The sequence below is a fragment of the Chlorocebus sabaeus genome, chromosome 26 (genome assembly GCF_047675955.1).
Source record: "Chlorocebus sabaeus isolate Y175 chromosome 26, mChlSab1.0.hap1, whole genome shotgun sequence".
Taxonomy (NCBI): domain Eukaryota; kingdom Metazoa; phylum Chordata; class Mammalia; order Primates; family Cercopithecidae; genus Chlorocebus; species Chlorocebus sabaeus.
Window position 1 is genome coordinate 19,189,466 of NC_132929.1, and position 27,612 is coordinate 19,217,077.

The window sequence follows — 27,612 nt, forward strand, 5'->3', positions numbered from 1 at the left end:
CATTGGACAGTACAGTTCAGGTCTAGCAAAGAGCCATCACAGCTCCTAGGCCTGAAGAGGTGAAGTAAAGAAACAATTACTGAAACCTGGGGTGATGCAGAAGTAGAATTCTATCTTACAGGAAAGGATTACATGACAGGAGCTGTAGCCTTTGACAGAAGAATGCTGCCACTGCCAACTTGCAAACCAGCAGACGAGGAATTGTGAATAAATACCAACTCACTCTTCTTCTTGCCCCCATTCCCCTCTGGTGCCTCTGACTGGTGGAATTCAATCAAAAAGTAAAGAGAGCTCCTTGATATAGTCCATAAAGGTCAGCCTCTTGGAGCACAGAACAGTGAAAGGTGGAGAGTATACCTGGAACAAAACATTATTATACCCCGTGCAAAATGAATTGAGGCATCAAACATTTGCTTTATTGGCACTTATAAATCTAAATAAATATGGAACCAATGGCAAAATATTTAAAAAGTATGTTGTTAAAGAAAGTCCTACAAGTGTTTCCTGTTGTTAAAACTATTCAAGTTTTCTGTTGCAAGAAACAGGACAACGTTTTAATTAAACTGTGACTGTGTTCATTTCAGGTTTCCTACATGAAGAATTAGGTCAATACTATGCTCCTTCAACTATATTCAACCAAGGATCTGCATGAAACTTTTTCTAAGGTACCATCTCAAATCACAAGGCCTGGGATTGGGAAATTTTTTTACTTTACTAAAGACCACTGTAACTCAATAAATAAACTTAGATTAGAAAATTAGAGGAAGACCAATACTACTCTATGGTCACTGGCTTCAGCTGTTTTCTGTAATGACTGTTTCTAGGTATTTTACCAACCTTTTTCACTTTTAGCACTGAATAGTGCTAAGGGGAAAAAAGGATGGGGAAGGGAGGAGTGGCAATATCTATAGCTACAGGGTCGTCCTATTCGTGGAAAACTTTATTGTCTACTTTCGTGGGTCCTGAATATGAGTCCAGTCCTTCCTGCCCAGCACTTAAGGAAGAAAGGTCTAATGTGACTGTATGGGGGTTGAAGTAGGTACCAAAGGAAAAGCAGTTCCCACCACCTCCAAGGAGCAGGAGCTGTTGCTCTTCAGGAAGAAGGATGCTCGTATGGTTGTGTAACATTAATGGCCATGGCACATAGGTTGTGTCAATCTGATACTCAGAGCTCAATCCTGTAGTCAAATTGATAACAGTCACTCCAAGAAATGAGGAGGAATGAATCCAGACCCCTCCAACCAGTAACAGCTTTCCATTGAGCACATGAGCTGTGTGGGAGTACCTTGGGGTAATGGGAGGCTGGATATCTATTGACTCCCAGAGGAATCCACAAGAGGTTGGTCTCAGAAAGAGCACAGAGTTCAATGGCTCCTCAGAAGCCCCGAGACCTCCAGCAATAACGGCTCCCCCTTGCCAAGTGCAGGCACTGTGAGAATGCCGGGCTTGAGGCACTTCTCCCTCCACTGGGATCCTGACCCAAGCCACTGTCTCTACATGTAGGAAATGCCAGTCACTTAGTACAGGTTCCACCACACTTCGACCCCCATACACAAACAAATATTCCTGATTCTGATAGGACACTTCTGTTGTTGAATGCCGCCAACAAGACAAAGTGGAATCGTCCTTTCGGTCGGCCTTTGTTATTGTCACTTTCAGGTCCTGAGTGTTACTATCCTCACTATTACAAAAATGAAGCTGGAGAACCCCCAAGGCCGGACTTACTGGGGACAGTCTCCCTCCCAGAACCAGAACCCGACTCTCTGAGAGTCTTGTCATGGTGTGATAAAGGCGTCCATCCCACTGAACTCCAGTCCCACAACCGCCTATTTGGCTGCCTTTCCATTCCGAGTCACCATCTCTTGAGAGCAAGTGAAACTGGCTCACTCGACAGTGCCGCCCCTCCTGCTCTCCAAACCCTCCTGCACTGAGAATTACGTCCGGGCTCAAGAGGACAGAGGCGTGGCCATATCTCTTCAGGTTTGGGACCTGGCCCTCGCTACTGACGACACTGGCAGGGAATACCCCCGAAGGCGGAGCAGGATTTAGGCGAGGAAATGCCTCTGAAGATGGAAACACTAGGGTGTGGGAGAGGGTGTCTCCCCTAGAAGCTGCCAGAATGAAATAATGGGCGCACTTCAGATGCCACTCCTCAAATTCGTCAAAGGGTTCAATATTTTCCACCCGCCGGCGCTCTTCTGCGGGGAGAAAGCAGCGATAGAATTCATTCATGTCCACGGCACCACAGGCAGTCCAGCCAGCTTGAAGGAAGCGGCGCCGCTGCGCCTCCACGTCAGGAAAGCGCTCCAGGCCATGCAGGGGGGAGTTTAGCTGCCGAAAATGTTGCAGCATGAACTGGCCAAAGGCGTCTTGAGGCCTCATCTGCTCATAGACCACGAAACGGGCATTAGGAAAACGCTGCGCTGCCCAGGCGATGAGGGCCGCGGCACTCTCCGTCTCGAGGTAGGTCAGCACCGCCTCGGCCAGGAGCAGAGTGGGTGAGGCTGCGTCGAGCCCCGCGGCGCCCAGGGCCTCGTCCACTCGCTGGAGCTGCCGCAGGTCCAGGCCCAGGATGCAGTAGTCTGCGCTCTCAAAGCACAGCGCTGACGCTGGCTCCCCACGCCGGAAAGGCCCGGTTAACGCGCACAGCTCTGGCGTCTCTCCAATCCTCTCTGCTTTGCGCCGCGCCACGTCCGGAAAATCCACCTCCCAGACTGCAGCCCGAGCCAGGCGGCCCGCAGTTTTCAAGCGAAAGTAGAGCGAGTCGAACCCGGCGCCTAGAGACAGGATCTGCGCGCGACGCGCAGCATGGGGCGCGCCAGTCTGCTCCAAGAAAGCGCGCACGCAGTGCCTCACGGCGCGTGCGCGGATGTAGTAACCTCGGTGAATGAGTGGTGCGCGGCGCGCCGCGCCCGGAACCAGCAACGCGGCAAAGGGGTCCTGCACGTACCCGCGCGCGGCCAGGGAACGCTTGCTGAGGGCGCTGCTGTCGTTGGTGCTCTGTACCGCGCCTGCCCGACGTTCGCGGCTCCGGGGGCCCATAGCCAGAAAAGATCAGGAATGGCAGTCTGTCACGGTTGTGAGCCTCCCCTTGGTTAGCATAGTACACCCCTCATTCACCTCGGTAGGGAGAAAAATCACCCATGCTCCTGGACTTCCCCTTCCGCCGGCACTTGTGCGTCACTTCCGGGAAGAGCGCATCTCGCCAACCAGAATTGAGGAGGGTGTAGCCTGTGCTAAGTTCGCTTGCGGCTGACCTTTCTTTGATTGTCCTGAGTTCCGTTTGCCTCAGAATACGTCCCGCTACCGCTATAATATGTTTGTTAGAGAAGGCGGATTGTCACGTTTCTACAAGCCTTTCATTCAGAAGGGAAACCTTGCCTAAGTCCTCGTAGTTGAGAAATCTCTTAAGAGGTGAGTCTGTGGGGACTGACGACCTGGCTTCCTTGGACCGCTAAGGAAGGATCTGGTAGGAGCTAAGAAGGGTCGGCACCACTGACCTTCTGTGGGCAAGGATTAGTTAGCTTCCTTGGGTGCTAATAGTTGCTGATTTATTTAATGCTCTCACAGTTGCAAAAGAGAACCCATTTAAATCTGAAGTCACTAAGGCCAGGGTGCAAACTGAAGAAACCAGCCTTTACAAATAATCTGTAGACACTTAACAAGAAAACGTCTCCCCACAGATATTAGACTGTTGATTCCCTGCCCTGTGTTAGACTGACAGTGAATAAGCCACTCAGCCTCTCTTTCTCATCACACCTCCTTCCACTTGGAGAATTCTGTGGATTTTAAAGTAGTGTTGAATATGTCCCCAGAAAGGGGAGTCACTGAAGAGAGGTAATTGTTCCCTGTGATATGTTCTGAGCTTTCTTTTTAAGGAGTAAATCCAGGTTGGACTTCAAAATAATCATAAAGTTTCTAAATTGGGTGTCTGGGAGTCATCCCTAGGTAACCACTTCCAGAGACATTTAGGAAATTTATCATTTGTTCACTGGGATTTGGTGACTGACTGGCTGAAATAGAAAAGGAAATCAAATAACTTTATGGTTAACTACAGGTGGTACTGCATAATGGTTAAGAGCATGAGTTTTGGAGTCCAGCAGATTTGGATACTGGAGTCAAGAAAAAGTTTCGTATTTTCCAATGTTTTCTTGTGGAATAAAATGAAGTAAGAAAGAAAAGGTTTGGATCAGGATAAAGATTTGGTAATTGAAAAGTGGCATTTAGATTTGGTGTTGAAAGACTCATTAATGACCTTAGGGAGAGCAGTTTCTGTGAAGCAATGAGGGCAGAATCCATGTTTCAGTGACTAGGAGTTAAAGGAAGTATCCAGTCTAAATTATTATACTTTTGAGGAGCTTAACTCCGAAGGAAAAAAGGGTCAGGGCAGTGGCTAAAGAAGAATGTGGGATAAAAGAGTCTTTTGTTCTGTTTTCAGGTGGAAGCAAGTACTGCACATGCATGTTGGTCCTGTGAGGGAAGTCAGCCAGTGGAGAGGGAGAGGTTGAAGGAACAGAAAAAGGAGAAGATAACTCACTGGTAGAGTAACTTGGAATAGATAGAAATGGGATCCTGGGCACGTATTAGTTGTGGAGATAGAAGAATGAATCCTTTGTCTGTGACTCCTGGCCGGGTAAAAAAAAAAAAAAAAAGATTATGGATAATCATAAGCTCAGGTGTGAGGTAGGGCAGAGAGAAAAAGAAGAAATTTACACCTGACGCCTTCTTTTTTCTCTGTAAAGTTGGTGGCAGAGTTGTCAGTTTAGTGTAAGGTGGTTCGATCGGATGAAACATTTGAGGAGTTTGAGAATTGCTTCTACAGGGATTAGAAGAAGGGCTCACCTATGCCTGCTGGATCGTTGGATCCTCACCCCTAAAATGAGATTAAGTACTGCTTTGTGAGGTATCTCAGGGTTGATTGAGGGGCAAATAGAAAAAAAAAAAAGTTGAAGGACTTTGAAAAATACATAGCACTATAGAAACAAATGTATTTAATGACAAGTTCCTAAAATTTAGATGTTATGTCAAAAATACTGCTTGTTTTGCAAAGACCAGATCAAGAAAAGTAATTCAAGAAGAAACAGAATGGAGCAAAATTTGTGATTTGGATGCTTTATGATTTACGACGGGGGGGGGGGCGTTTAAATCTCAATTTATTCTTATATAAAATGGGGATAATAATACCTCATGGGTTGTTGTGAGGATTTAAACTACCACAGTGCTTGGCTCATGGTAAGTGAATAATAAACAGTAACAAATATTTTTATTATTCTGAGTTCCCTTTTGGGGGATTAGGTGGGAGCATGAAAAAAGTTCCCTGGGAGACGATACTTGCTTCTGGCCCTGCTCTAATATTGATGAAGTATTACTAATGTGGATCTTATCCCAGTGTTTGTTGCCTTCTGTCCCAGACCAAAACCAGTCCAGAAAGTTTGGATTTGACATGGCATGTTATTGTTGGTAGCAGTGTTTTAGGCAAGGAACAAAAAATTTTTTTAATGTGTGAAGATTATGATTGCTTAGTTGCTTTTTAATTTCCATTGGTTAACTTTGTAGCCAGTGGGTCCGTAGTTTTACTCACAGCTAGTTAAAGGTCAGTCTGGAGGATGGTTTGAATGGGGCCCAAATTAAGGTCAGGATCCTGGAGTAAAACTGAAAATCTGGCCCAGCGGAGTGGCTCACTCCTGTAATCCCAGCTCAGGCTGGTGGATCACTTGAGCCAAGGAGTTTGAGACCAGCCTGGGCAACATGGTGAGACCTCATCTCTACAAAAAATTTTTTATATAAAATTAGCTGGGCATTGTGGTACCTGCCTGTGGTCCCTGCTACAGAGGAGGCAGAAGTGGGAGGATCGCTTGAGTCTGGAAGCTTGAGACTGCAGCAAGCTGTGATCATGACACTGTACTGCAGCCTGGGCAACAAAGTAAGATCCTGTCTCAAAAAAAAAAAAAGTATGTTTTTCTATTTTAATTAGGTCATTTATGTTTTTCAGTGGAGATATTAAGTGCCATTGATTAAGTAGTCCATCTTTTTCATTTTTTACTATTTATTAAATACTATGGCATTACTTTGAAATGCCACATTTATCTCATACTAAGTAGGCCTTTCTGTGGATTTCTATGGCTATGTTTAGTCCTGTACGAACTACTTTCTTTATTGTATATTTTAATATATTGGTAACTTATTTAACCCCACTCTATCAATTTATTGATTTTCAATACAGTAATATTTTGCAAAGTTATTTCAAGGATTAAAGATAATATTATTAAAAGTGCTTGTCACATACCTGGTAGGTTCTGAATACATGCAAACTGTTATTCTTAAATGTCATCATTATTAATATGTGACAACTCAGAGAGTCAAGGCGGCTACTTTGAAAATCACTGAATTTCGTTTGGAATTTTATCTTCACTTATAAACCACTTTCAGGGGTGAAGGGAAATTATGATTGATTTATCACCTACAGTGTGCTAGGCACTGTGCTAGGTGCTAGAGTGGTGGAGTAATTCATAGGACCTGTCCTCAAGGAACTTACAGTCTAGAGAGAGAGAAAGTATATCAGTGATTGAGATATCAGTGTGATTAAAAGCTGAGTTAAAGGCAGTGACTGGCTCATGTGGGAGCATAAATGAGGGGAATTTAAATTACTTTATTAATCATCACTGCCACTTTGCATTTTTAATCCCATTGTTGTAAATAAAGAAACTGAAGCCATGAAGGTAAGTGACTAAGACCACATAGCTTCAGACCTATAGAGCTGGTAAAAGGACAAACCTAGGTCCATCTGACGCCAGCACCTCTGTTCTTCCTTTATGTATTTTGAACAATTCAAAATTTAAAATTTTATTTTTGGCCAGGCATGTTGGCTCATGCCTGTAATCCTAGCACTTTGGGAGGCTGAGGCGGGGGAATCACTTGAGGTCAGGAGTTCGAGACCAGCCTGTCTCTACTAAAAATACAAAAATTAGCTGGGTGTGGTGGCGTGCACCTGTAATCCCAGCTACTTGGGAGGCTGAGGCAGGAGAATCGCTTGAACCCGGGAGGCACAGGCTGCAGTGAGCTGAGACCATGCCAGTGTACTCCAGCCTGGGTGACAGAGGGAGACTCTGTCTCAAAAAAAATAAATAAATAAAATAAAAAAATAAATCTCTCTCTCTCTCTCTCTCTCTCTCTCTCTCTCTCTCTCTCTCTCTCTCTCTCCCCCCCCTCCCTCTCCCTCTCCCTCTCCCTCTCCCTCTCTCTCTCCCTCTCTCTCCAAAGTAGGCCTTATAAAATTTTGAATTTTGAAGTCATTGTGTAGAAGGTGCCAATAGTTAAGGAATACACACTACTAAATGTCAGGTTTTAGTATACCTCTTACAGGTTTGAGGTCTTTTCCTGTTTCCAGTTTATGTTGTTTACTAATTATTTTCCCACCTTAGACACACTTAAGTTAGTTTTAGAGGGGCTTTTGCCTTTTAAAGAGAAAATTGGCAAAATCCTGTTCCTTTCCTTTTATGTTAACATCTGAAAATATTGACATTTGTTAAAATAGGTGAAGCTGAACCCAGATCTACACATACAGCTAATCTTGTCAAAATGTGTGAAAGTAAAGCAATCTGAAGGAAATTCAGTACCATGCAATGCACTGACTGAAATACATCACATTGCTCATACCAAGAATAAGAGTGGAGAACGACCATTTTTTTCCTGCTAAAATGGTGGAGGCAGAAAAGCAACAGCCATGGAAGACAGACTTCTATTCTGAATTGCCAAAAGTGGTGAGAATTCAACTACAGATATCTTGAGTGGTTGCTAATTGTAATGACTTTTATGTTGCTTCTTTTCATCAAAGTAAATTTTGGCTGGGTACAGTGGCTCATGCCTGAAATTCCAGCACTTTAGGAGGCCAAGGCGGTGGATCTCCTGAGGTCAGGAGTTTGAGACCAGCCTGGCCAACATGCAAAACCCCATCTCTACTAAAAATACAGAAATTCACTGGGCTTGGTGGCATGCCTGAAGTCCCAGCTACTCAGGAGGCTGAGGCAGGAGAATCGCTTGAACCTGAGAGGCGGAGGTTGCAGTGAGCTGAGATCACACCAATGTACTCCAGCCTGGGTGACAGAGTGAGACTGCATCTCAAAAATAGAAAAAGTAAATTTTGTAGGCAAAATTTGTAAACTTTGTTATGTAGCTAAATCTGGCAAGCAATTTGCCTAGTGCAAACTACAAACGTCAGGTATCTAGTATGATGCTATGAATCTATTGGATATTTGGTAAGTTTTACTGGTTGTATCTCTTGTCTTAGGAACTTCATGCCCACTTGAATGGATCCATTAGTTCTCATACCATGAGGAAATTAATAGCCCAGAAGCCAGATCTTAAAATCCACGATCAGATGACTGTGATTGACAAAGGAAAGAAAAGAACTTTAGAAGAGTAAGTGTGGGGAGGTTGTGGACATACTCCTTTTTTTCTCTATCAGTATTTTGAGATTGTAAGTAGTATGTAAGAATTCAGATTTTAGTAGTTAACAGAAATGGGGTTGGCATCTGGCATGGAGCAAATATCTTAACATACAGCATTTTTTTCCAGCTGTTAGACTGTTGACAGTATTTCTAGTGATTTCTGTTGTTTGTGAAGTTATATTGGGATATTCTTTCTTTCTTTTGTTTTTTTTTTTTGGAGACAGGATCTCACTTTGTTGCCTAGACTGGAGTGCAGTGGCGTGACCACAGATCACTGCAGCCTCGACCTCTGGGGCTCAAGCAGTCCTCCCACCTTGGCGTCCCAAGTAGCTGGGACCACAGGTGCACGCCACCATGACTGGCTAATGTTTTTTTGAATTTTTTTTTAGAGATGGGGGTCCCCCTATGTTGCCCAGGCTGGTCTCAGATTCCTGGGCTTAAGCTGTCCACTTGCCTTGGCCTCCTAAAGTTCTGGGATTACAGGCATGAGCCATCATACCCAGGCTGGGGTAGTCTTTAGATTTGAAAATATAGGCATATTGAATTTCCCCGTGTCAGGGGTGGGTTGGAGAAGGGGGTACTAGTATTTCCCACTTAAAAATACCAGTAATGTTTTATTTTCAGTCATTTGATTATCTTTCCAGGTCAATGTAATTTTTGAAACATCTATTCTGTTGTCGTTTTTAAATATAAATATATATTTACTATTAGCCTAAAATTTAATTCATTCAGTTAGTGAGTTTCTTTGATGATTAGAATATGTTAAAACTTTTCATTCACGTTGCAGATGTTTCCAGATGTTTCAAACTATTCATCAACTTACTAGTAGCCCTGAAGATATTCTAATGGTAAGACATGAACGAATATTTAGAATGGTTTAAAAATTATGAAGTAATTTCCTTTCATGACTGCACATGACCTTTCATTTTTGCTCTCATTAAGAGTGATGAAAAATGTCTTCTCTATTAAGGCAACTCTTTTCAAAACCGATGTAAGACATTTCCCTAAGAGCTAGCACAGAAAGACTGTGTTTCTTGTAAAAGATATGAGGAAAGAACCAGGAAGAGCATCTTCTATAGGATAGAGGACAATATGGAAGAGAAAATTTGGTCCTGTTTTTCATATATAACATACATATATGAAATACTAGACCACAGATGGAGATATCCTTAATAAGGCATTGTCTGTGTTACGTAGGAGACTTACTTCATGGGTGGACATTACAGAGAAGGAAGAAGTTCACGAAGAGCTTAGAGATTAAGTGATTAATCCCTAGGGAAATTGTGCCTTCCCTCTGAGGGCACAAAGGATACCACTGTGTTCTCTTATCTGAAGCTCCACTATACTAGAGTCTAACATGGAAGATTGTCTTCTGTATCATTGATCTGACTAGGATGGCATTTTAAAATGTTCTCTTTCTAAATGGAGAGAAGCAAAATTGTGTCAGTGATCATAACCAGTAGAAAAAAAATGCAAAGAAAGTATAACCTGTGTTTCTGGAGTGGTAACTTTTGACTGATCAAGCAAAAATTTCCCTCTTTGGTAAAGATTGATCTTCATGATAAGTAGTAAGTAAATTAATCACCTTTTAGTTTCATTCAACAAAAGTTGACTGAGTGTCCACAGTGTTCCAGGCACTGTGGTAAAGTCTTAGAGAGATTGACACAGTTTCTGCCCCTGAGGAGTTTATAATTAGGTTGGAGAGACAGACCAATAAGCAGATATTGCAACATAGTGTAGTAAGCTCTGTGCTAGAGACACACACAAGGATTTATAGGGAACCAAAAGGGCATTCTCTAAGCAGCGTCTCAAAAGATACCATTGAACATTGCTAAGAACGTCCACCACAGGGGCTCTGATCTTACTTTGTTGAAGAGTGTTGTAGAGCAAAATGATGAAATTTAAATTTTGACAGTTTAATACTCTATGGGTATAATAATGGCATGTTCGTTGCTACATTCATTTCACAATGAAAGTTGAAAATCTTTATTAAATTAGGTAAGAAATAAGATTCTGTGCATTTGACCTAGTGCTATTAGGTGGTTCAGAGGGTGACAGTGGGGGTGCCCTATATGATAAATGAAACGTCTATGAGAGTAAGAGATTGATTGTAAATGTAGAACTGAGTGTGAGGGAGATCACTGAAAACTCCAGTCAAGGTGACCTGGGTATAATCTCAAAGAGAGGATTGGAGTGTGGCTGAAAAAATGATACTCGTTGTTACATGTACCAGACATTATTCTTAGGACTACTTTCAGAAGTAGGTATTTTTATTGTTCCCTTTTTGTAGATGAAAAAATAGGCTTAAAGAGGTTAAGTGTAACTTGCTTAAGATCACACACACACAGTAAGTGGTGCACTATCTGGTCGCAGAGCTCGTGCTCTTTCCCATTTAAGCTTATACAGTCTTAGAGAGGTTTGAGTAAGTAGGAACTTAACTAATTGTGTTGTACTTTGCCCGGAAAAAGAATTTGAATAGATACTGTCAGTCCAGCGCATAGGAGAGGAAAGCCCAAAGAAGTGTCTGCAGTACCTACTGCACTACCTGCCACACATCACAGAAAGGGCTAAATCTGGCAGACACAGATGTGGACCCCAGGGAAATGTTCTTCAATGTGGGTTAGGGATGGTTCTGTAGGCTTCACTGTGGCCTAGATAAATCTTCCTCCCTTTGCTCTTGCTCCATACTTGTTAGTTTTTCATTGTTCATTTGGTTTTACAGGTACCTAGCCACTCAGAAAGAGGGAGCCTTGGATAGTAGTCACTTTAAAGGACTACTATTTCAAACCCTCACTTCTACCCTATTCCTCATTGTCAAACAGGTTTCTGCGTTAGTCTCATGTGAGCTGGGGTAGGTGAGTGTGGGTCTGTTCTGTTCTGGGGCAATGACAAGATCCAGGTTCCTCAACCTATTAATACAAAGGTGAGGCCACAATTTCGTAGTGTCAATGACAGCAAGAGGGAGTTCCTGGAGTAGCAGTGCCATGGGGCCAATGCCATGAATGATGGCATGGAGGTTGTAGTATCATGCTCGTTGGTGGAATAGCAGTAGTATCTTGCTTGGTCCAGGAGTTCCATGGATTTAGAATGCTGATGTATTATCTTTGGCTGTATTCTCAGAATCTGGGTCTTTAGACCTCTTGATGAAACTGAGATACCCATTCTGCTTACATTATAATAAGTTCGTTTTTGTCTTTAGTGGAAAAAGAAAAAAGAAGAGGCCTACAACTTGGATTGCTATCAATTCACCAAGGTAGTGCCATACTGTTAGGCACTGTCTGTACAAACAGCCAGCCCCTCTTGCTTTGCCAGGATGCTGCACTCGCATGCCTGTGTGCGTGTAGTCAAAGCAGATTAAGATTAGGATACCAACTGTGAGGACTAATTAGGGCAGTTTGTCACAGCTTCGCCAACCTAGCCTTTTTTCTTGTAGATTTTTTAGGATTGAAGGCAGAAAGGGAAAACATGACTTCAGGAACTTTTGGATTATTGAGATTTGCACTAAATTGGATACAGTTTTACTCATATTTATCACCTACTTTCTTTGCCCTAAGTAATTCTTGAGAAAATTTAACACTTCCAGAATTTATTGAAAAATGTAACTTATTCCTAATAACTTGAATAAAAACCTTAAGCCATGACTTCAAATAGCACATCAGTAATACCTAATCATTTTAGCTGTTTATTTCCGTATGTGCATTTCCTAGCAGTCTACACATATAGAGGTGGTTCCAACCGGTTTTATTTTTGTGCCATTTCTCTATTTTATCATTCTGCTATTATAAATACTAGGAAATAAATGTTTAAAAAGGGGGAAAGAAACAAAAAGTGTAGCTGGTGTGCAGATTGGGATTGAACGTGGGAATGAGGGGTGATGGGAGTGATTGTAAATATTGCAGCCCTGCATAGTCTCCATCAGGGATGTGACAGTGGATAATCTCTACCACGTGCGAAACTTCTAACATTTCTTGCAAATCAAATTTAATGAATAAAATAAAGCTGCAGCACTTGGCACGTTCATTGGGACCCTTACACAAACATTATCAATATTGTGTATATTATCTTTATTATCAGGTCACAAAAGATGTCATAAAAGAATTTGCAGATGATGGTGTCAAGTACCTGGAACTAAGGAGCACACCCAGAAGAGAAAATGCTACCGGTAGAATTTATACTTCTCAGCAAATATACTGTCTTTTTCCTATGTGCTTTGATCACTCACACATTTGTGAGTGGGAATATGAAGCACTAACTTTTACACTATTGTGTTGTTCTGTATTTCATTGAACCTTTAGTCAACAGTCCAAGTCCTCTCTCTGATGTACGTTAATGATGTTCATTTTGTTTGTTTTAGAGACGGGGTCTTGCTGTCTTGCCCAGGCTGGAGTGCAGTGATGCAAACATAGCTCACTGTAACCACAAACTCCTGGGCCCAACGATCACCTCAGCCTCTATAAGTGCTGGGATTGCAGGTGTGAGCCACTGCACCCATCCTGATGTACATTATTAATGAGTGAGTTGTTCTTTAAGTAGTAAAATTCCAGTCAGGCATTATCTGTTTAAGGAGGGGAAACAAAGGCCTGCAAGTTTCTTTTGTTTTTCCTTGTTTAGTTGTTTTCACTCTGAGAAAAGGATACCTGCTCCTTATGTTTGCATTGGCACAAGCGGAGGCTGATTCTTGCTCCCTGCATCACAGGCACTTGTGAGACAATGCTGTTGAGTGGATGCAGAATCATGTTTTGTGGTAGTTACTAAAATTATTCATTCACTTCTCAGGGAATAGTTTCTTAGGCCAGGAGCAAGCTGTGATGTGGTAAAACCTCTTTGGATAGAGATGAGATCTGGCTATGGTCTGGAGGAATTTCCTGAGATCCTCCTTCTATAATCAGCATCAGGAGGCATTGGGGCCCTCTTAGCACCTTGTTTATGACCCAAAGAGACCTAGGTCATCTTGTTTCCTGATATGTGTAGCTTAGTAATCATTTGGGGGTAAAATTTTTGAAACTATTATTGTAAAGTGTAAGTGTTTACATAAGATAAGGAGAAGGCTGTCATCTTGCATTTTTGAACTGTAGAATCAGTTCCACGTTGTACTGGTGAGAGTAGTGAAAGGGAAGGAGAGAAGAGCAAACTCGTAGGGCTCTTTCAATGGAGTTCCAAAAGAAGGATATTAACCTAAATATGCAACAGTAGAGGAATGGTTAAATAAAGGCTAATGGAATATTAGACGTCTATTAAAAATACTAGTGAAGACACTTTAATGACATGGGGAAATACTCAGAATCATGTTAAATGACTGAACTGGGTACATATATACCTAGTAGTATCTCCTCTATTTAAAGATGTGTATATGGGCAGAGTGCAATGGCTCATGCCTGTAATTCCAGCGCTTTGGGAGGCTGAGGCAGGAGGATCACTTGATGCCAGAAGTTCGAGACCAGCCTGGGCAACATCGTGAGACCCTACCTCTGTGGGCTCCAAGGGCTGCAGTGAACCGTGATCATGCCACTGCCCTCCAGCCTGGGTGACAGCCAGACCCTGTCTCAAAAAAAAAAAAGTCTTTATTTTTTTCATTTCATTTCTGTAACACTTCATTTTCCCCCAATTTTATTAAAGTATAATTTGCATTTACTCAAATGTACCCATAAGGGCCATGTTTTCACTCATCTTTAACCATGCCCTTGTCATAGCATAAAGTGAAAGTGTACTTGTTCATATAGGATTGCTGAAGGTGAAGGATGAAATAGTTGATGATCTCTTTACATGTGTTTTCTATATGTCGTTTCCAGGAATGACTAAAAAGACTTATGTGGAATCTATACTTGAAGGTATAAAACAGTCCAAACAAGAAAACTTAGACATTGATGTTAGGTAAGAAGATTGTACCTTAGTAGTTAACATTTACAAAACCAGAATGTTAATTTTTACTGTTTTGATCGTGAGTGTAATGGATTTTTTAGAATTAATCATTCATTGATTTATACAATAGAAAAACAAAATCAAGAACCCTGTTGTTTAAAGTGAGAACATAATTCTGAATTTATTCATAAGGCAATATAATTCTGAATATTTTTACATGAGTAAAGTATGGTGTTCCTTTGCCGTTAAGCTAAAATGAACTTCTTACTGTGGCCTACAAGGTCCCACATGATCTGGCTGCCTCTGTTACTTCAGCAGCTCATCTAGACCACTCCTCCTCCCTTACCGTGGGCGTGCTGTCTCTTCCTAAAATAAGCAAGAAAACTGTCCCCCTTCAGCACCTTTGTTTAGTATTCCCCAGAACACATTTCTACGAGATTCCTGCCTAGCTGGCTGGCTGCTTCTCATTATTCAGATCTCAATTTGGCTGTTACTTCCTCAGAGGGACCTTCCTTTACCACTCTGTCTAAAGTGCCCCACTAATCCTCTAGTCACCCATCTATTTCCTTTATGGCATTATTTGTAACAAGATAAGGAATTATCTTGCGTTAGTTTGTATGTATGCCCACCCGCTAGAGTGTAAGTGTAGTGAAGCCAAGGACCTTGTTTTATGATTCACCACTACATCTTTAGTACTTACCATAAAGTAGGTACATAGTATGGGCTCAACAAAGCCCTAAATGAAGAAAGAAAAAAAGCTAGCTGTATAGTTTCAGGTTATAAGACTCTAAAAATTAAGCTTAACTAAACTAATAACCCCAATAAAAAACCAAGCAGAAGAATAGAATGCAGAGAAGAAGACATACAAAGAGCTGGTAAATGTATAGAAATACATAGAAAACTACTAAACTCATTAATCATATATTACAATGCTGTTTCCATAGGCTAAAAAAAGTAATAGCAAGTGTTTGTAAAGTTGCACACTGCTGGTAAGCATATGTAATTAATAAAACCTCTTTAAATCCTGCACTGGTACACAGGTAAGGGGAGGCAAAAGCCTCTCTAAAGAGCAGTGTATGTCAAAATTTATAAAAAAGTTTTTCCCTCTGACCCAGCAATTCTGTGCCAGAAATGCATCCTAGGAAATAGATCAATTTATGCATAAGATTCCTTATTATAATGTTATAACAAAAATTAGAAAATAGCCTAGAATGTCCAGCATTCAGAGGATAATTACATTATGGTATGTTCACATGATTCATACTATTTTCTAACATTATTTTAATGGCATGGGAAGTTGCTAAGTGAAAAAAAAGATACATCATTTTATATATTGTTGATCTACATTTTGTAAATGAATAAATGAACAAATGCTGAAGGAATTTGTGAATAAATAGTAAGCTAATAACTGCTTTAGAAAAATTATAGGGGTTCTCTGGGTATTCAAGAAATATTAACAGGCCAAGCATGGTGACTCATGCCTGTAATCCCAGAACTTTGGGAAGCCAGCACGGGCAGATCACCTGAGGTCAGGAGTTCAAGACCAGCCTGGGCAACATGGTGAAACCCCATCTCTACTAAAAATACAAAAATTAGCCAGGTGTGGTGGCAGGCACCTGTAATCCCAGCTACTCGGGAGGCTGAGGCAGAATCACTTGAACCCGGGAGGTGGAGGTTGCAGTGAGCTAAGATCGTGCCATTTCATTCCAGCCTGGGTGAGAAGAATGAGACTCTGTTTCAAAAAAAAAGAAAAAAAGAAATATTGACTGGGTGCAGTGGGTCACGCCTATAATCCCAGCACTTTGGGAGGCCAAGGTCGTGGATCATGAGGTCAAAGAGATCAAGACCTTCCTGGCCAACATGGTGAAACCCCATCTCTACTAAAAATACAAAAAAGCCAGGCGTGGTAGCAGATGCCTGTAGTCCCAGCTACTTAGGAGGCTGAGGCAGGTGAATCACTTGAACCTGGGAGGCAGAGGTTGCAGTGAGCCAGTATCAAGCCACTGCACTCCAGCCTGGGCACAGAGCAAGACTCTGTCTCAAAAAAAAAAAAAAAAAAAAAAAAAAAAAGGATTAACAGAGATTCTCTGGTTATTCAATAGTCCTATAGAATTCCAGCTAATATTTGAAGAATTAACTTTTATCAGATATTTGATACATTTTTGAATGAGAATATTTCTAATTTTGTAACCCCTAATGAAATAATGGATCTCAGCCTCCTAAGAGCACACCACCACCAGTTTACTCTTACCAAAAAATGGAACCTGATCTGCCTCTAGACTAGATAGGAAATATAAGAAATAGGACAGCATGTTAACAACACAGGGATACAATCAACAAAATCCAGACCATGGAAAACTTTGTAGGACAAACAACTTGGTTTCTTCAACAAAGAGGTTACAAGAAAAGCAGGGTGGGAGGTGGGAGGAGAGGAAGGAATGGTTGTAGATTAAGACAGGCTTAGAAGACACATTGACTTACACAAAGTGTGGACCTTGTTTGGATCCTGAATCAAACAAACTGAAGAAACAAATACAGGAACAAAAAAACCTCAAAAGACAACTGTAGATCTGAACACTGACTAGATGGTTGATGCTATTTAGGAATTCATGTCTCAGTCCATATGGCAAAGTAAAATGTCAGGTTGTCTAGATTCAGTCAGGCTATACTTTTCCTAGTGAGATGTATTATAGAGACTGCCATCTCTGTCTGGCTGTACTCAGAATTGTCTTTTTCATCTGTGTCATATTAGTTTTTAACTCTGTCTTTCTTATGTTAAAGGTATTTGATAGCAGTTGACAGAAGAGGTGGCCCTTTAGTAGCCAAGGAGACTGTAAAACTTGCTGAGGAGTTCTTCCTTTCTACTGAGGGTACAGTTCTTGGCCTTGACCTCAGTGGAGACCCAACTGTAAGTTATTTTTCCTACATATATTTTAATTCTAAAAGGTAGAATCAGTTAGTGGGATAAGGACTAGCTTCGGGCATCTTGCGTTGCATTCTGCAGAGTGTCTAGCAGACACTCCATTCTGTGGATGAAGGCCTGTTCTGCCCTGGATGACCAGAATGCCTAGAGCAGCTCTCATCCAAGGTTCTGTGAAACAATTAAGTACACTAAAAAAAAAACAGTTGCCTGACTATATGACTGTTTTCTCCATTCTTCTAAAGATGGTGCACAGCTAGTACCAGACTATATGCACTATAATGTAATTCATTACATACAGTGGATGGATGTCTTAGGGTGTTGGGGCTTAACTATTTCATAGATAGTTGAGAAATGTTGACCTGAGCTTCTTGAATGTCAGATTCAAGCAGAAATCTTGATACTTGGGGCTGGATAATTTGTTGTGGGGCTGCCCCGTGCATTGTAGGATGTTTAGCAGCATCGTTGGCCTTTACCCACTAGATGCCAGTAGCACTCTTCGAGATGTGACAACCAAAAATGTCTCCAGACATTGCCAAATAGCCCCTGGGGGGCAGAATTGCTCCTGGGTGAAAACAACTGAATAAGAGAGTCCCATGAAACTGATTCTTATGGCTTTGTCCAAACCTGGAGTATTCTGCCCTTCTTTTTATCCACCTGTTTAACAGAAGTATTTTGAGTAATCATGAGAGTTCCTGAGTCAAGTGAGTGAGTTCCCCTTAGCTCTGGATATCTAGGTGTCCTTCCAGGCATAAAATTTGGTGACTACTATATCCAGCTTAGCTGACTGACCTCAGTTTACTGATACTAGACAAGATTCTCGAGGTCAGGGACTGTGCCTTTGCCAGCTTTGTGTTCAGCAAAGTGGCTAGCACATTGTAGGTGCTTTATAAACAAGATATGCAAATGAATTAATCTACCGTAATTTTTTCTGCCATTATGTTGTTTATTGGAATGGAGTACTCAGTTCCTCAGTTTTCCCAGAATTCTCACGCATCCTCATTTTAACTTTTATCTTTAAGGTAGGACAAGCAAAAGACTTCATGGAACCTCTTTTAGAAGCTAAGAAAGCAGGTCTGAAGTTGGCATTGCATCTTTCAGAGGTAAATAATATTGTCTTAGGCTAAAAGGGACAGATTGTAATAGAAAATAATAGGGTCATGGCCGGGCGCGGTGGCTCAAGCCTGTAATCCCAGCACTTTGGGAGGCTGAGGCGGGTGGATCACAAGGTCAGAAGATCGAGACTATCCTGGCTAACATGGTGAAACCCCGTCTCTACTAAAAATACAAAAAACTAGCCGGGCGTGGTAGCAGGCGCCTGTAGTCCCAGCTACTTGGGAGGCTGAGGCGGGAGAATGCCATGAACCCGGGAGGCGGAGCTTGCAGTGAGCCGAGACTGCGCCACCGCACTCCAGCCTGGGAGACACAGCCAGACTCCGTCTCAAAAAAAAAAAAAAGAAAAAGAAAATAATAGGGTCATTTGTAAGTGACTAGGAATAAACCTAGATTGGAAAAACATTTTTAAAAACGGGAAAGTAGAAATATTTTTAAATACATGACTTGCTTTAGTCTCTAGTGTTACTGTTTTTATCCTTTTGTGGTTCCTGGGAGTGGTTGTTGACTCAAATGTCAGCTGTGTCATTAAAAGCAGCTTAATGACATCTTGCTAGAGAAAATGCATGAATTTCCAACATTTGTCTTGTCATTGGCAAGCTGACTCTAAGAAAAGCACCAATTTATCTCACCTGTCCTCATAGTAGAAGGGACCTGATTTTTATCACATCCAATGGCAATAAAGGAAGCAGCTCGTCATTTTACAAAGCCCAGCAAAGAGGTCCAGTTCCATCATCAGCCCCAAGCTCACTGGTAGCATGAACGTAGTGACAGATAATTGCTGGGAAGTAGTCACTTTTGTAAGCACATCCTTGTGAGGCAAACCCCTTGTGAGGGACTCTGCTGCAATTTACCCCATTTTATAGATGGGTTTACTTTTTACCTCAATACTTCTATTTATTTCTTAAATGCAGAAAATAATACTTAGTCTACTTACCTCACAGAGTTATTGTATTAAAGGGGTAATGTATAAAGTTTAAGTAGTATCATGATTTAAAGATTAAGGAAAAAAATCAGAACCCCTTGCCAGTACTTGTATCTTTTATGTCTATAAGTAGAATGTCAGTAATCTAGTGGCAGGACTTAAAATCTAGAATCCATGTTTCCATACTCTAATTAGAAAGACTTTTCATCCACAGGACATCCTATGGCTGACCTACCTGATGCGTGATAGAAACCATTGGTCATTATAAGGGAATAGCACGTGTGACAGTGACCGGTTATCTCTGGCCTTGTGTACAACATCAGCACTTGTTCTTTACCTTCGTTTCTGTTGCTTTTATTATCCAGTCCATTGGATATAAAACCTTTCATTTAAAAATGTTCTAAGAATTTGTGTTTTGGGCAATCCAAGAGATAAAGAGCACAGCCAGACACTTTCATGGTGATTGTGATATGTACATAGCCAGCTTTGTCAGAATCAAACATGATGAGCACACTGTGAGGGAAGTAACTGGGCCCTGGAGTCAGACTGAGTTAGGTTTCACCCTTATCTCTGCCATTCACTAGCTCTATGACCTTGGACAACTTTTTAAAAAAAAAGCTTTACATTTTTAACTGTAAGAGTTATGTGTAACTGAAAAAAATCCAAGTGTCAAGAAGGAAAGTATTAAAAATTAAAAGCCCAATTTCTATTTTTTTTGCTTCCTAGAGTTAATACTGTTAACAGTTTTGTGTTTATATTTTTTGAGAACTTTTTATAATATATATAAACAAATGCATATTACAGAACATACATATAGAGTTGTGAAGTTTTATTTTTCGAAAATTACTTAATTTTTCTCAGCTTTAATTTCTTCATCTTAATACTTTTTAAGATTCTTGTGAGGCCTTAAATAATTTCTGTGAAAAAGCACAAAGTAGGTTCTTAATAAGTGTTTATTATTATAATTGAAATGAATCTAGAAGAATATTGAGGAAAGAATGAGAAGATAAAAGTCAAAAAGAGCTAGGAAGGCAGTAGTAGTTCAGTTTTCCAAAAGGTCTGCATTAAGTACTACTCAGAGGGGCAGAGTACCTAGCTATAGAAAAAAAATACTCTTTAAGAACCACTGAAAGAGGCCATTGATCCCCTTTCCTCCCCTTTAGATTCCAAACCAAAAAAAAGAAACACAAATACTCCTGGATTTGCTTCCTGACAGAATCGGGCATGGAACATTTCTCAACTCCGGTGAGAGAGGATCCCTGGATCTGGTGGACTTTGTGAGGCAACATCGGATACCACTGGGTAAGGCTTGGAGTTTCAGGTCTTCCAGATGACTCTCTGTCCCTCCCCCAATCCCCAGGTTTTCTGGGGATTGTAGAGAAGTAGTGTTCTAAAAGTACGAATGTCATCTCGCTATTAAAAGATGCATGGAGTGTGTGCTTTCTGAGCCTTATTTAAGTAACAGAAAGCTTTAGCTTCCATTAGAATAAAGCTCTATATGAGAGCAGGGCCCCGCTTGTCTTATTCATTGCTACATTCTCCAATGCTTGGAACTCAATAAGAATTTTTTAAAGGAATAAAGGGTCATCTAGAATTTTGAAATGACTTTAACAAAATTGACATGTGTTATGAAAATATGTAACATTATTTAAAACTTAAACATGGAAAATCCCAAGTATATTTTCACATGTCTGTTGATCATTACACACTTCATTGTCTGTGTTTATGAAGTGCCTACTTTGTTGTCATTGCTGTCAATAGAGCAGTACACAAAACAGGCAAGATTTCTTTCCCAAGAAACTCATATTCTAGCAGAGGGAAGACGGTAAACAAATATACAAGAAAGTGTCAGTGTTCTATGAAGAAAATTAAACAGGCTGATATAGTAGTGATTGTATAACCACTTTCGATTGGATGGTTAGGAAAGGCCTTTCTAAAGGAAGAAGTGGTTGGCTGCAAACCATTTTACAGAATGATCAATTTGCTAAATTTACCAATTTATGAAAATGCTTGTGTGAGTATGTTTTAACTATAGAGTTTTCAGCAATTCATAATGGGTGAGATTTGCTTTTTTTTTTTTTTTTTTTGTTAACTAAGGAAAATTTTAAATATCCACCAAAGTGGAGAGAATGGGAACCACTGGCATAGTGATCTTACTTGGTGTGGTGGCCTGGCTCTGCTCCCAACAGAGTGAGGTGGGGAGTTTGGGTTTGTCATCCCTTAAACTGAGGGAGCCTGTGTTGAGGCTGCCTTACTCAGGTGAGCAGATGCCATCAATCAAGTCAGTCATATATTTACTCTGGCTGGGGAAACTGGTAATATTTCCAGGAAGGAATTTGTTAGTAGTAGGAGTCAATTCTCTTTTTTTTTTTGGAGATGGAGTCTCGCTCTGTTGCCCAGGCTGGAGTGCAGTGGCGCAGTCTCGGCTCACTGCAAGCTCTGTCTGCTGGGTTGACGCCATTCTCCTGCCTCAGCCTCCCTAGTAGCTGGGACTTACAGGCACCCGCCACCACACCTGGCTCATTTTGTGTGTGTGTGTGTGTGTGTTTTTAGTAGAGATAGGGTTTCACTGTGTGAGCCAGGATGGTCTTGATCCCCTGACCTTGTGATCCACCCACCTTGGCCTCCCAGATTGCTGGGATTACAGGCTTGAGCCACCGCACCCGGTCAATAGTAGGAGTCATTCTTAAGATGGATTTAACTTACCTAGAATCAGAAGGAGGTGAATGGATGATGGGTGAAAGTGTTTAGGGGTTCTTAGAAGCCATGGCAAAGTCTCTGCTCAGTCTTAGCTCTTCATAATGCTCTCACACGCAGTGCTACAGTTTTCTTACCTTTGTTTTGGCTTCCACTGTTAGACCAGGAGGGATTGCAGTAGCTTTTCAAAAAACCCTTCTGCTCCTATCATTGATAATTCTCTGCTTTTTTCATCATGACATTCCTCTTTCCTCTCTATTTTGGTCAAAGAAAGAGAAGTGCATGGCCGTTAAAGGGATATTAATTCCTTGCCTGGTACCGCTGTTGCCATAAGTTGCAGCACATATTTCATATACAACTACACTAATTGAACTACAAATTTTCACACATAAGGAAAGGTCAGCTTTGTAAACTAATAAACTAAATTAGCAAATTTTGGAAAGATTTCTCATGTGTCTACTTGGTGAACACAATGAGTTCACTTATTTGCTTTTAATAAGATTTTTTTCCCCTTTTCATCTAGAACTCTGTTTGACCTCAAACGTCAAAAGTCAGACAGTTCCATCTTATGACCAGCACCATTTCGGATTCTGGTACAGCATTGCCCATCCTTCTGTGATCTGTGTAAGGTGTTCCGTGTGAAGTATTTTGCTCCTTTTTGCTCCCTGAGTTGCATTAAGTCAGATGTTCACTACCTAGCTGACTGCCTTGCATGTCTGAGGATAATGCCCAAGTAGAGGAGTTAGAAGGGACTGGGGCATGGCTGGGTATAGTGGCGCACACCTGTAATCCCAGCTACTTGGGAGAGTAAGGCAGGAGAATCACTTGAACCCGGGAGGAGGAGGTTGCAGTGAGCGGAGATCATGTCATTGCGCTCCAGCTTGGGCAACAAGAGTGAAACTCCATCTCAAAAGAAAAAAAAGAAAAGGGACTGGGACATGAGAGACTGCAGAGGGCCAGGGTGACTCTGGTTTGGCTCTATAGCAAAAGGTACTTGAGAGGACTTAAAAACAAATTGATGCTCCACACCCATCCCATGAGATTCTGTTTTATTTGATCTGGGGTGAGTCCTGGGCATAGATAGGCTTTAACAACTCCTTAGATAATTTTAATATACAGCCAGAGTTGAAACACTGCTCTGGTGTCTTTTCTTAAGGTATAAATAAGTCTGTTTAGTTACAGCTATGTACAGATAAATTTGTAGGCCTTGTTTAGACTCTTGAAAGAAGTATAGTAAATAGGAAAATAGACTCTAAACAAAAGGATGGTCGTTTTTGAAAAATCCTTCCTTTTTCATTTTGAAACATTCTTGTTTACGTTGGCAGACTGATGATAAGGGTGTTTTTGCAACACACCTGTCTCAGGAGTACCAGCTGGCAGCTGAAACATTTAATTTGACCCAGTCTCAGGTGTGGGATCTGTCTTATGAATCCATCAACTACATCTTTGCTTCTGACAGCACCAGATCTGAACTGAGGAAGAAATGGAATCACCTGAAGCCCAGAGTGTTACATTTTTAAGCTGTAATGAGGTGAACTACTTCTAAGTATATGTTGCAATCAAGGTCCTGCCATATCCCACTTAGGAAAACAGTCCACCACTCCTTTGAAGCATAGCAGCCAAGTTCCTTGGGCTCTATCACCAGCACCTTACATGTGGCAGGTACTCAGTAAATATGTGTCTTCAACTGACTCACAAGCTCTCAGGTGCTTACTGGGTGGGATTTGACTGTTGTTGCTAATTAAATCCCCATTCCACCAGTGATTATTGTGACTCAGTGGTCCTTCCCCATTAGTGATCATAAAACTTCAGGGAAATCAAAGTTTCTCATCAGGAAATGTTTTGGAATTACTAGTATAAAGTTAGGAAAGTGAGGAAATTAGGTTACTGCCAAGACCTTTAAGCCTTCTAAACAGCTTTATATTTTATTGTGTTTACCTTCATCAGACTCCCTTCACTTGCTTTAAGTTTTTAAAAGTATTCCCCAGCTGGATGTGGTGGCTTATGCCTGTAATCCCAGCACTTTAGGAGGCCAAAGTGGGCAGATTGCTTGACCCCAGGAGTTCAGTACCAGCCTAGGCAACATGGAGAAACCCTGTCTCTACAAAAACAAACAAACAGAAATTAGCCAGGCACAGTGGTGCACACCTGTAGTCCTAGCCACCAGGGAGGCTGAGGTGGGAGGAGACCTGAGCCCAGGGATGTTCGAGGTTGCAGTGAGCTGTGATGCCACAGCACTCCAGCCTGGGTGACAGAGTAAGACCCTGTCTCAAAAAAAAAAAAAAAAAAGTATTCTCCAAGATCCCAAGACCATTGACACCAGGTCACATTGTATACCAGGGATTGTGTGAATGCCTAGGGATGACCCTAGTGACAGACAAAGCTAGTTGCTGAGATCTGGTTTTGCCCTCTTTACGATTGTCCCGTCAGTACTAGAAAGAGATTGAAATCATTGCTCCAATTTTGGAAGAGGAGAGAATAACTGGCTGAGGGGTGAGAAAGACAGAAATAGCTGCAGCTTTCTTTTTTTTTTTTCCTTTTTCAGCAAAGGCTCTCACTCTGTTGCCCAGGCTGGAGTGCAGTGACTTGATCACAGATCACTGCAGCTTTCAGTTTTAAAACAGCTTCTATTACATTTTCTTTGTGGAAGCTGTATTTCCACCTTAGTACTCACTTTCTGCTCAGTCTAAAAGATACCTCTAGTAGTGGCAACATTGTGTTAAGTAGAGTTCACTGGGCCTCTTGTAACCCTACCACTACAGGATGGACCACTGGTGCAGGCTTACATAAACACACATACTGTGACCATTTCAGCTGAAGACAAGGGATAAACTAAGACAGTTCTGAAAGGTTAAAAAAAAAAAAAAAAAAAAGCAAACAAAAAATGAGTGTATTAGATACCAAGTTATGCTTGAATTGCTTTGCTCTTTAGAATGTGTGTTTTTCCCTGGTATCAGAAGAAGTTAAGGCTGATGACACCCCTAATTTAAATTACTAAGGGTTTCTGATAGGTTTTCTGTGATATTGTAAAGTATTTATTTGGTCTTTGACCCTGTTTCCTGGCATACTGCTCCTAAAATCCTTAATGTCTCCAGAGTGATGCCTTTTTGTATCTAATGAGTTGACTGCTGGCTGGCAGCCCCTACTGGAAAGACCAAGGCATGATTAGAGTTGGGACTTTCAGTCCTCCCCCAGACTCTTGGGAGAAGGGCTGAAGGTTAAGTTGATCACCAGTGACCAGTGGTAATCATACCTTCATAATGAAACCTCCATAAAACTCCAAAAGAACAGATTTTGGAGCACTTTCAGGTAACTGAGCATGTGGCGGTCCCTAGAGGGTGCTGTACCTGAAGAGGGTATAGAAGCTCCTTGTCCCTTCCCATATGCCTTGCTCTATCCATTTCTTCATCTCTATCCTTTGTACTGTCCTTTAGAATAAACCAGTGAACCTAAGTGTTTCCCTGAGTTCTGTGAGCTTTACTAGCAAATTAAACTCAAGGAGGGGTCATGGGAACCCTGATTTGAAAACCACCTGGGGTTTGAACTTGGCATTGGAAGTGGGCAGCAGTCTTGTGGGACTGGGCCCTCAGTCTGTGGGATCAAATGCCATCTCTAGGGGATAGCATGGGAAATTGGAGGACACCTAGATGGTATCTGCTGCAAAATTGATTGCTTGGTTGGTGATGGGGAAAAAAACACACATTTGGTCAGAGAAGTTTTCTGTCTTTATTGTGGTGTGAGAGCAGAGGAAAAAAGTTTGTTTTTTCCACTCAGACTTTGTTTTAAGGAACAGGGTAGAGGGAAGTTCTGTGGTTTTTGAAGTTCTTAGATATGTGTTTGTAGCTTTGTGTGGCATTATATATAGCATTATATTATTTTCTACCCTCAATCTACTCATACAGAAATTGTATAGTAAAAACATCAAAGTTTATTCATAAAATGTGGATCTATTGCAGTCACTAAAAATGTTGCAGAATAGATTTTAATGACTGAAAGTGTTCATGATAATATATTCAATGAAAATATGGTTATAAAGTTTTATAGTCCTTTTTTTGTTTAGTATGTATACAAAAGCTATTGAAGTGTATGATTTTAATTTATTAGCCTTATGAAATTCTTTTCACACTATAAAAGTCATGCTAGTCTTAAGGGAGGGTAGGGATGGCATAAGTTTTTTTGTTTGAGGTTCTAGAATTTATGTGGATTGGCTGATAAAGAGCATTTTTGAAAAACTACAGCTAACATCAAATTTAACGGTGAAATATTGAATTTTTTTTAACAAATAAACATGTGAGCCAGGCACCATGGCTCACACTTGTAATCCTAGCACTTTGGGAGGCTGAGGCAAGAGGATCCTGGAGTTCGAGACCAGTCTGGGCAACATAGGGAAACCCCGTCTGCCAAAAAACATTTTTAAAAAAATTAGGCATGGTAGCCCATGCCTGTAGTCCCAGCTATTCAGGAGACTGAAGTGGAAGGATCACTTGAGCCTGGGAGTTCGAGGCTGCAGTGAGCTGAGATCACACCACTGTACTCCAGTCTGGGCAACAGAGTGAGACCATTTCAAAAAAAAACAACAAAACAGACTGGAGAACATAGGGAGACCCCATCGCTACAAATAAAATACATATGTAGCAAACCTGCACGTTGTGCACATGTACCCTACAACTTGAAGTTTAATAATAATAAATAAATTAAAAAAATAAATAAATAAAATAAAACAAAATAAAATAAAATAAAATAAAATAAAAAAAATCTTAGCCAGGCATGGTGGCACATGCCAGTATTCCTAGCTACTCAACAAGCTGAGGCAGGAGGATGGCTTGGGCCCAGGAAGTCAAGGCTGTAGTGAGCCATGATCAGATCACTGCATTCCAGTCTGGGTGACAGAGTGAGACCCTGTTTCAAAAAAAAAAAAAAGTGTATATACACACACATTCACATACGTAGAGAATGAAAAGCAAATAGGCAAAATATAAATAGTTGGTGAATCCAGGTATACAGGAGTTTCTTGTACTCTTGGAACTTTTTCTGTAAGTTTGAAATTATATCAAGATTAAAAGTTACAAAAACTGTATACAGTGTATGTAGATTGGAATAGACTGAAACCTTATTTCCTGGATTCCTTCAGTGATCTAGCATTTTGGAAAGTACGCCTGCCCCCTACTGTTAATACCAGGTAACCTTGTACCTGCATACCATTTGCATCTTCAAAGCCCCATCCCAGACTTACCTGGTCACCACCGTAGCTGCTATTTTCACTGTCTCTGTTGCTAAGATCATATATAGCTTGTGTCTTATCTATACATAAATGAACCCAGAGGTGAAGTGTTATGGGACTGACCTGGAATGCAGCTTCATTTTGCCTGCACTAGTTCCACATCAAGAGCACTAAGTTCATTAGAATTTGGCCTAGTCTCTGTAAATGTAGCTCCTGCATTTATCTGTTAAAAACTCTTAAATGCCAACTTTGGGCAACCAGAAATATGTGAGGCCTAAGAAATATTCAGGTGCTTGGCGACTCACAGCATGAGTTATTGGAATATAGACCTCACTGTGTACAATGATGTATCTTTGGTTTCTGTACTCTATTTAAGAAAGATATCAATAAAATATTTGTAAATTAAATTCTACTTAAATAATTTAAGGAA

At 41.1% G+C, this 27,612-nt stretch overlaps 2 protein-coding genes across 10 annotated transcripts in view; one reads left to right on the top strand and one right to left on the bottom strand.

Annotated features, from left to right (window-relative positions):
• Positions 1 to 394: 394 nt before the first annotated feature.
• On the bottom strand, positions 395 to 3,173 carry LCMT2 (leucine carboxyl methyltransferase 2). The gene has a single exon (XM_008016852.3). It carries the CDS (start codon positions 3,040 to 3,042, stop codon positions 925 to 927), a length of 2,118 nt encoding a protein of 705 aa, XP_008015043.3. The 5' UTR covers positions 3,043 to 3,173; the 3' UTR covers positions 395 to 924.
• The window catches only part of MAPDA (N6-Methyl-AMP deaminase), a 32,300-nt gene continuing 7,773 nt past the window's right edge, over positions 3,086 to 27,612 (top strand). For 2 of the 9 annotated variants that reach the window (XM_038009909.2, XM_038009908.2), the window contains exons 1-10: positions 3,086 to 3,414; positions 7,535 to 7,760; positions 8,288 to 8,418; positions 9,235 to 9,295; positions 12,522 to 12,609; positions 14,237 to 14,318; positions 17,088 to 17,214; positions 18,249 to 18,329; positions 20,428 to 20,566; positions 22,485 to 22,585. In XM_038009909.2, coding sequence (XP_037865837.1) covers positions 7,698 to 7,760; positions 8,288 to 8,418; positions 9,235 to 9,295; positions 12,522 to 12,609; positions 14,237 to 14,318; positions 17,088 to 17,214; positions 18,249 to 18,329; positions 20,428 to 20,566; positions 22,485 to 22,585 — 873 coding nt within the window. In that variant the 5' untranslated portion in view covers positions 3,086 to 3,414; positions 7,535 to 7,697. Of the gene's footprint in view, positions 3,415 to 4,438; positions 4,540 to 7,534; positions 7,761 to 7,970; positions 8,134 to 8,287; positions 8,419 to 9,234; positions 9,296 to 12,521; positions 12,610 to 14,236; positions 14,319 to 17,087; positions 17,215 to 18,248; positions 18,330 to 20,427; positions 20,567 to 22,484; positions 22,977 to 23,286; positions 27,595 to 27,612 lie in introns of those variants that run through there. The other 7 variants (XM_038009906.2, XM_073012108.1, XM_008016853.3 and 4 more) reach the window with 7 other exon arrangements.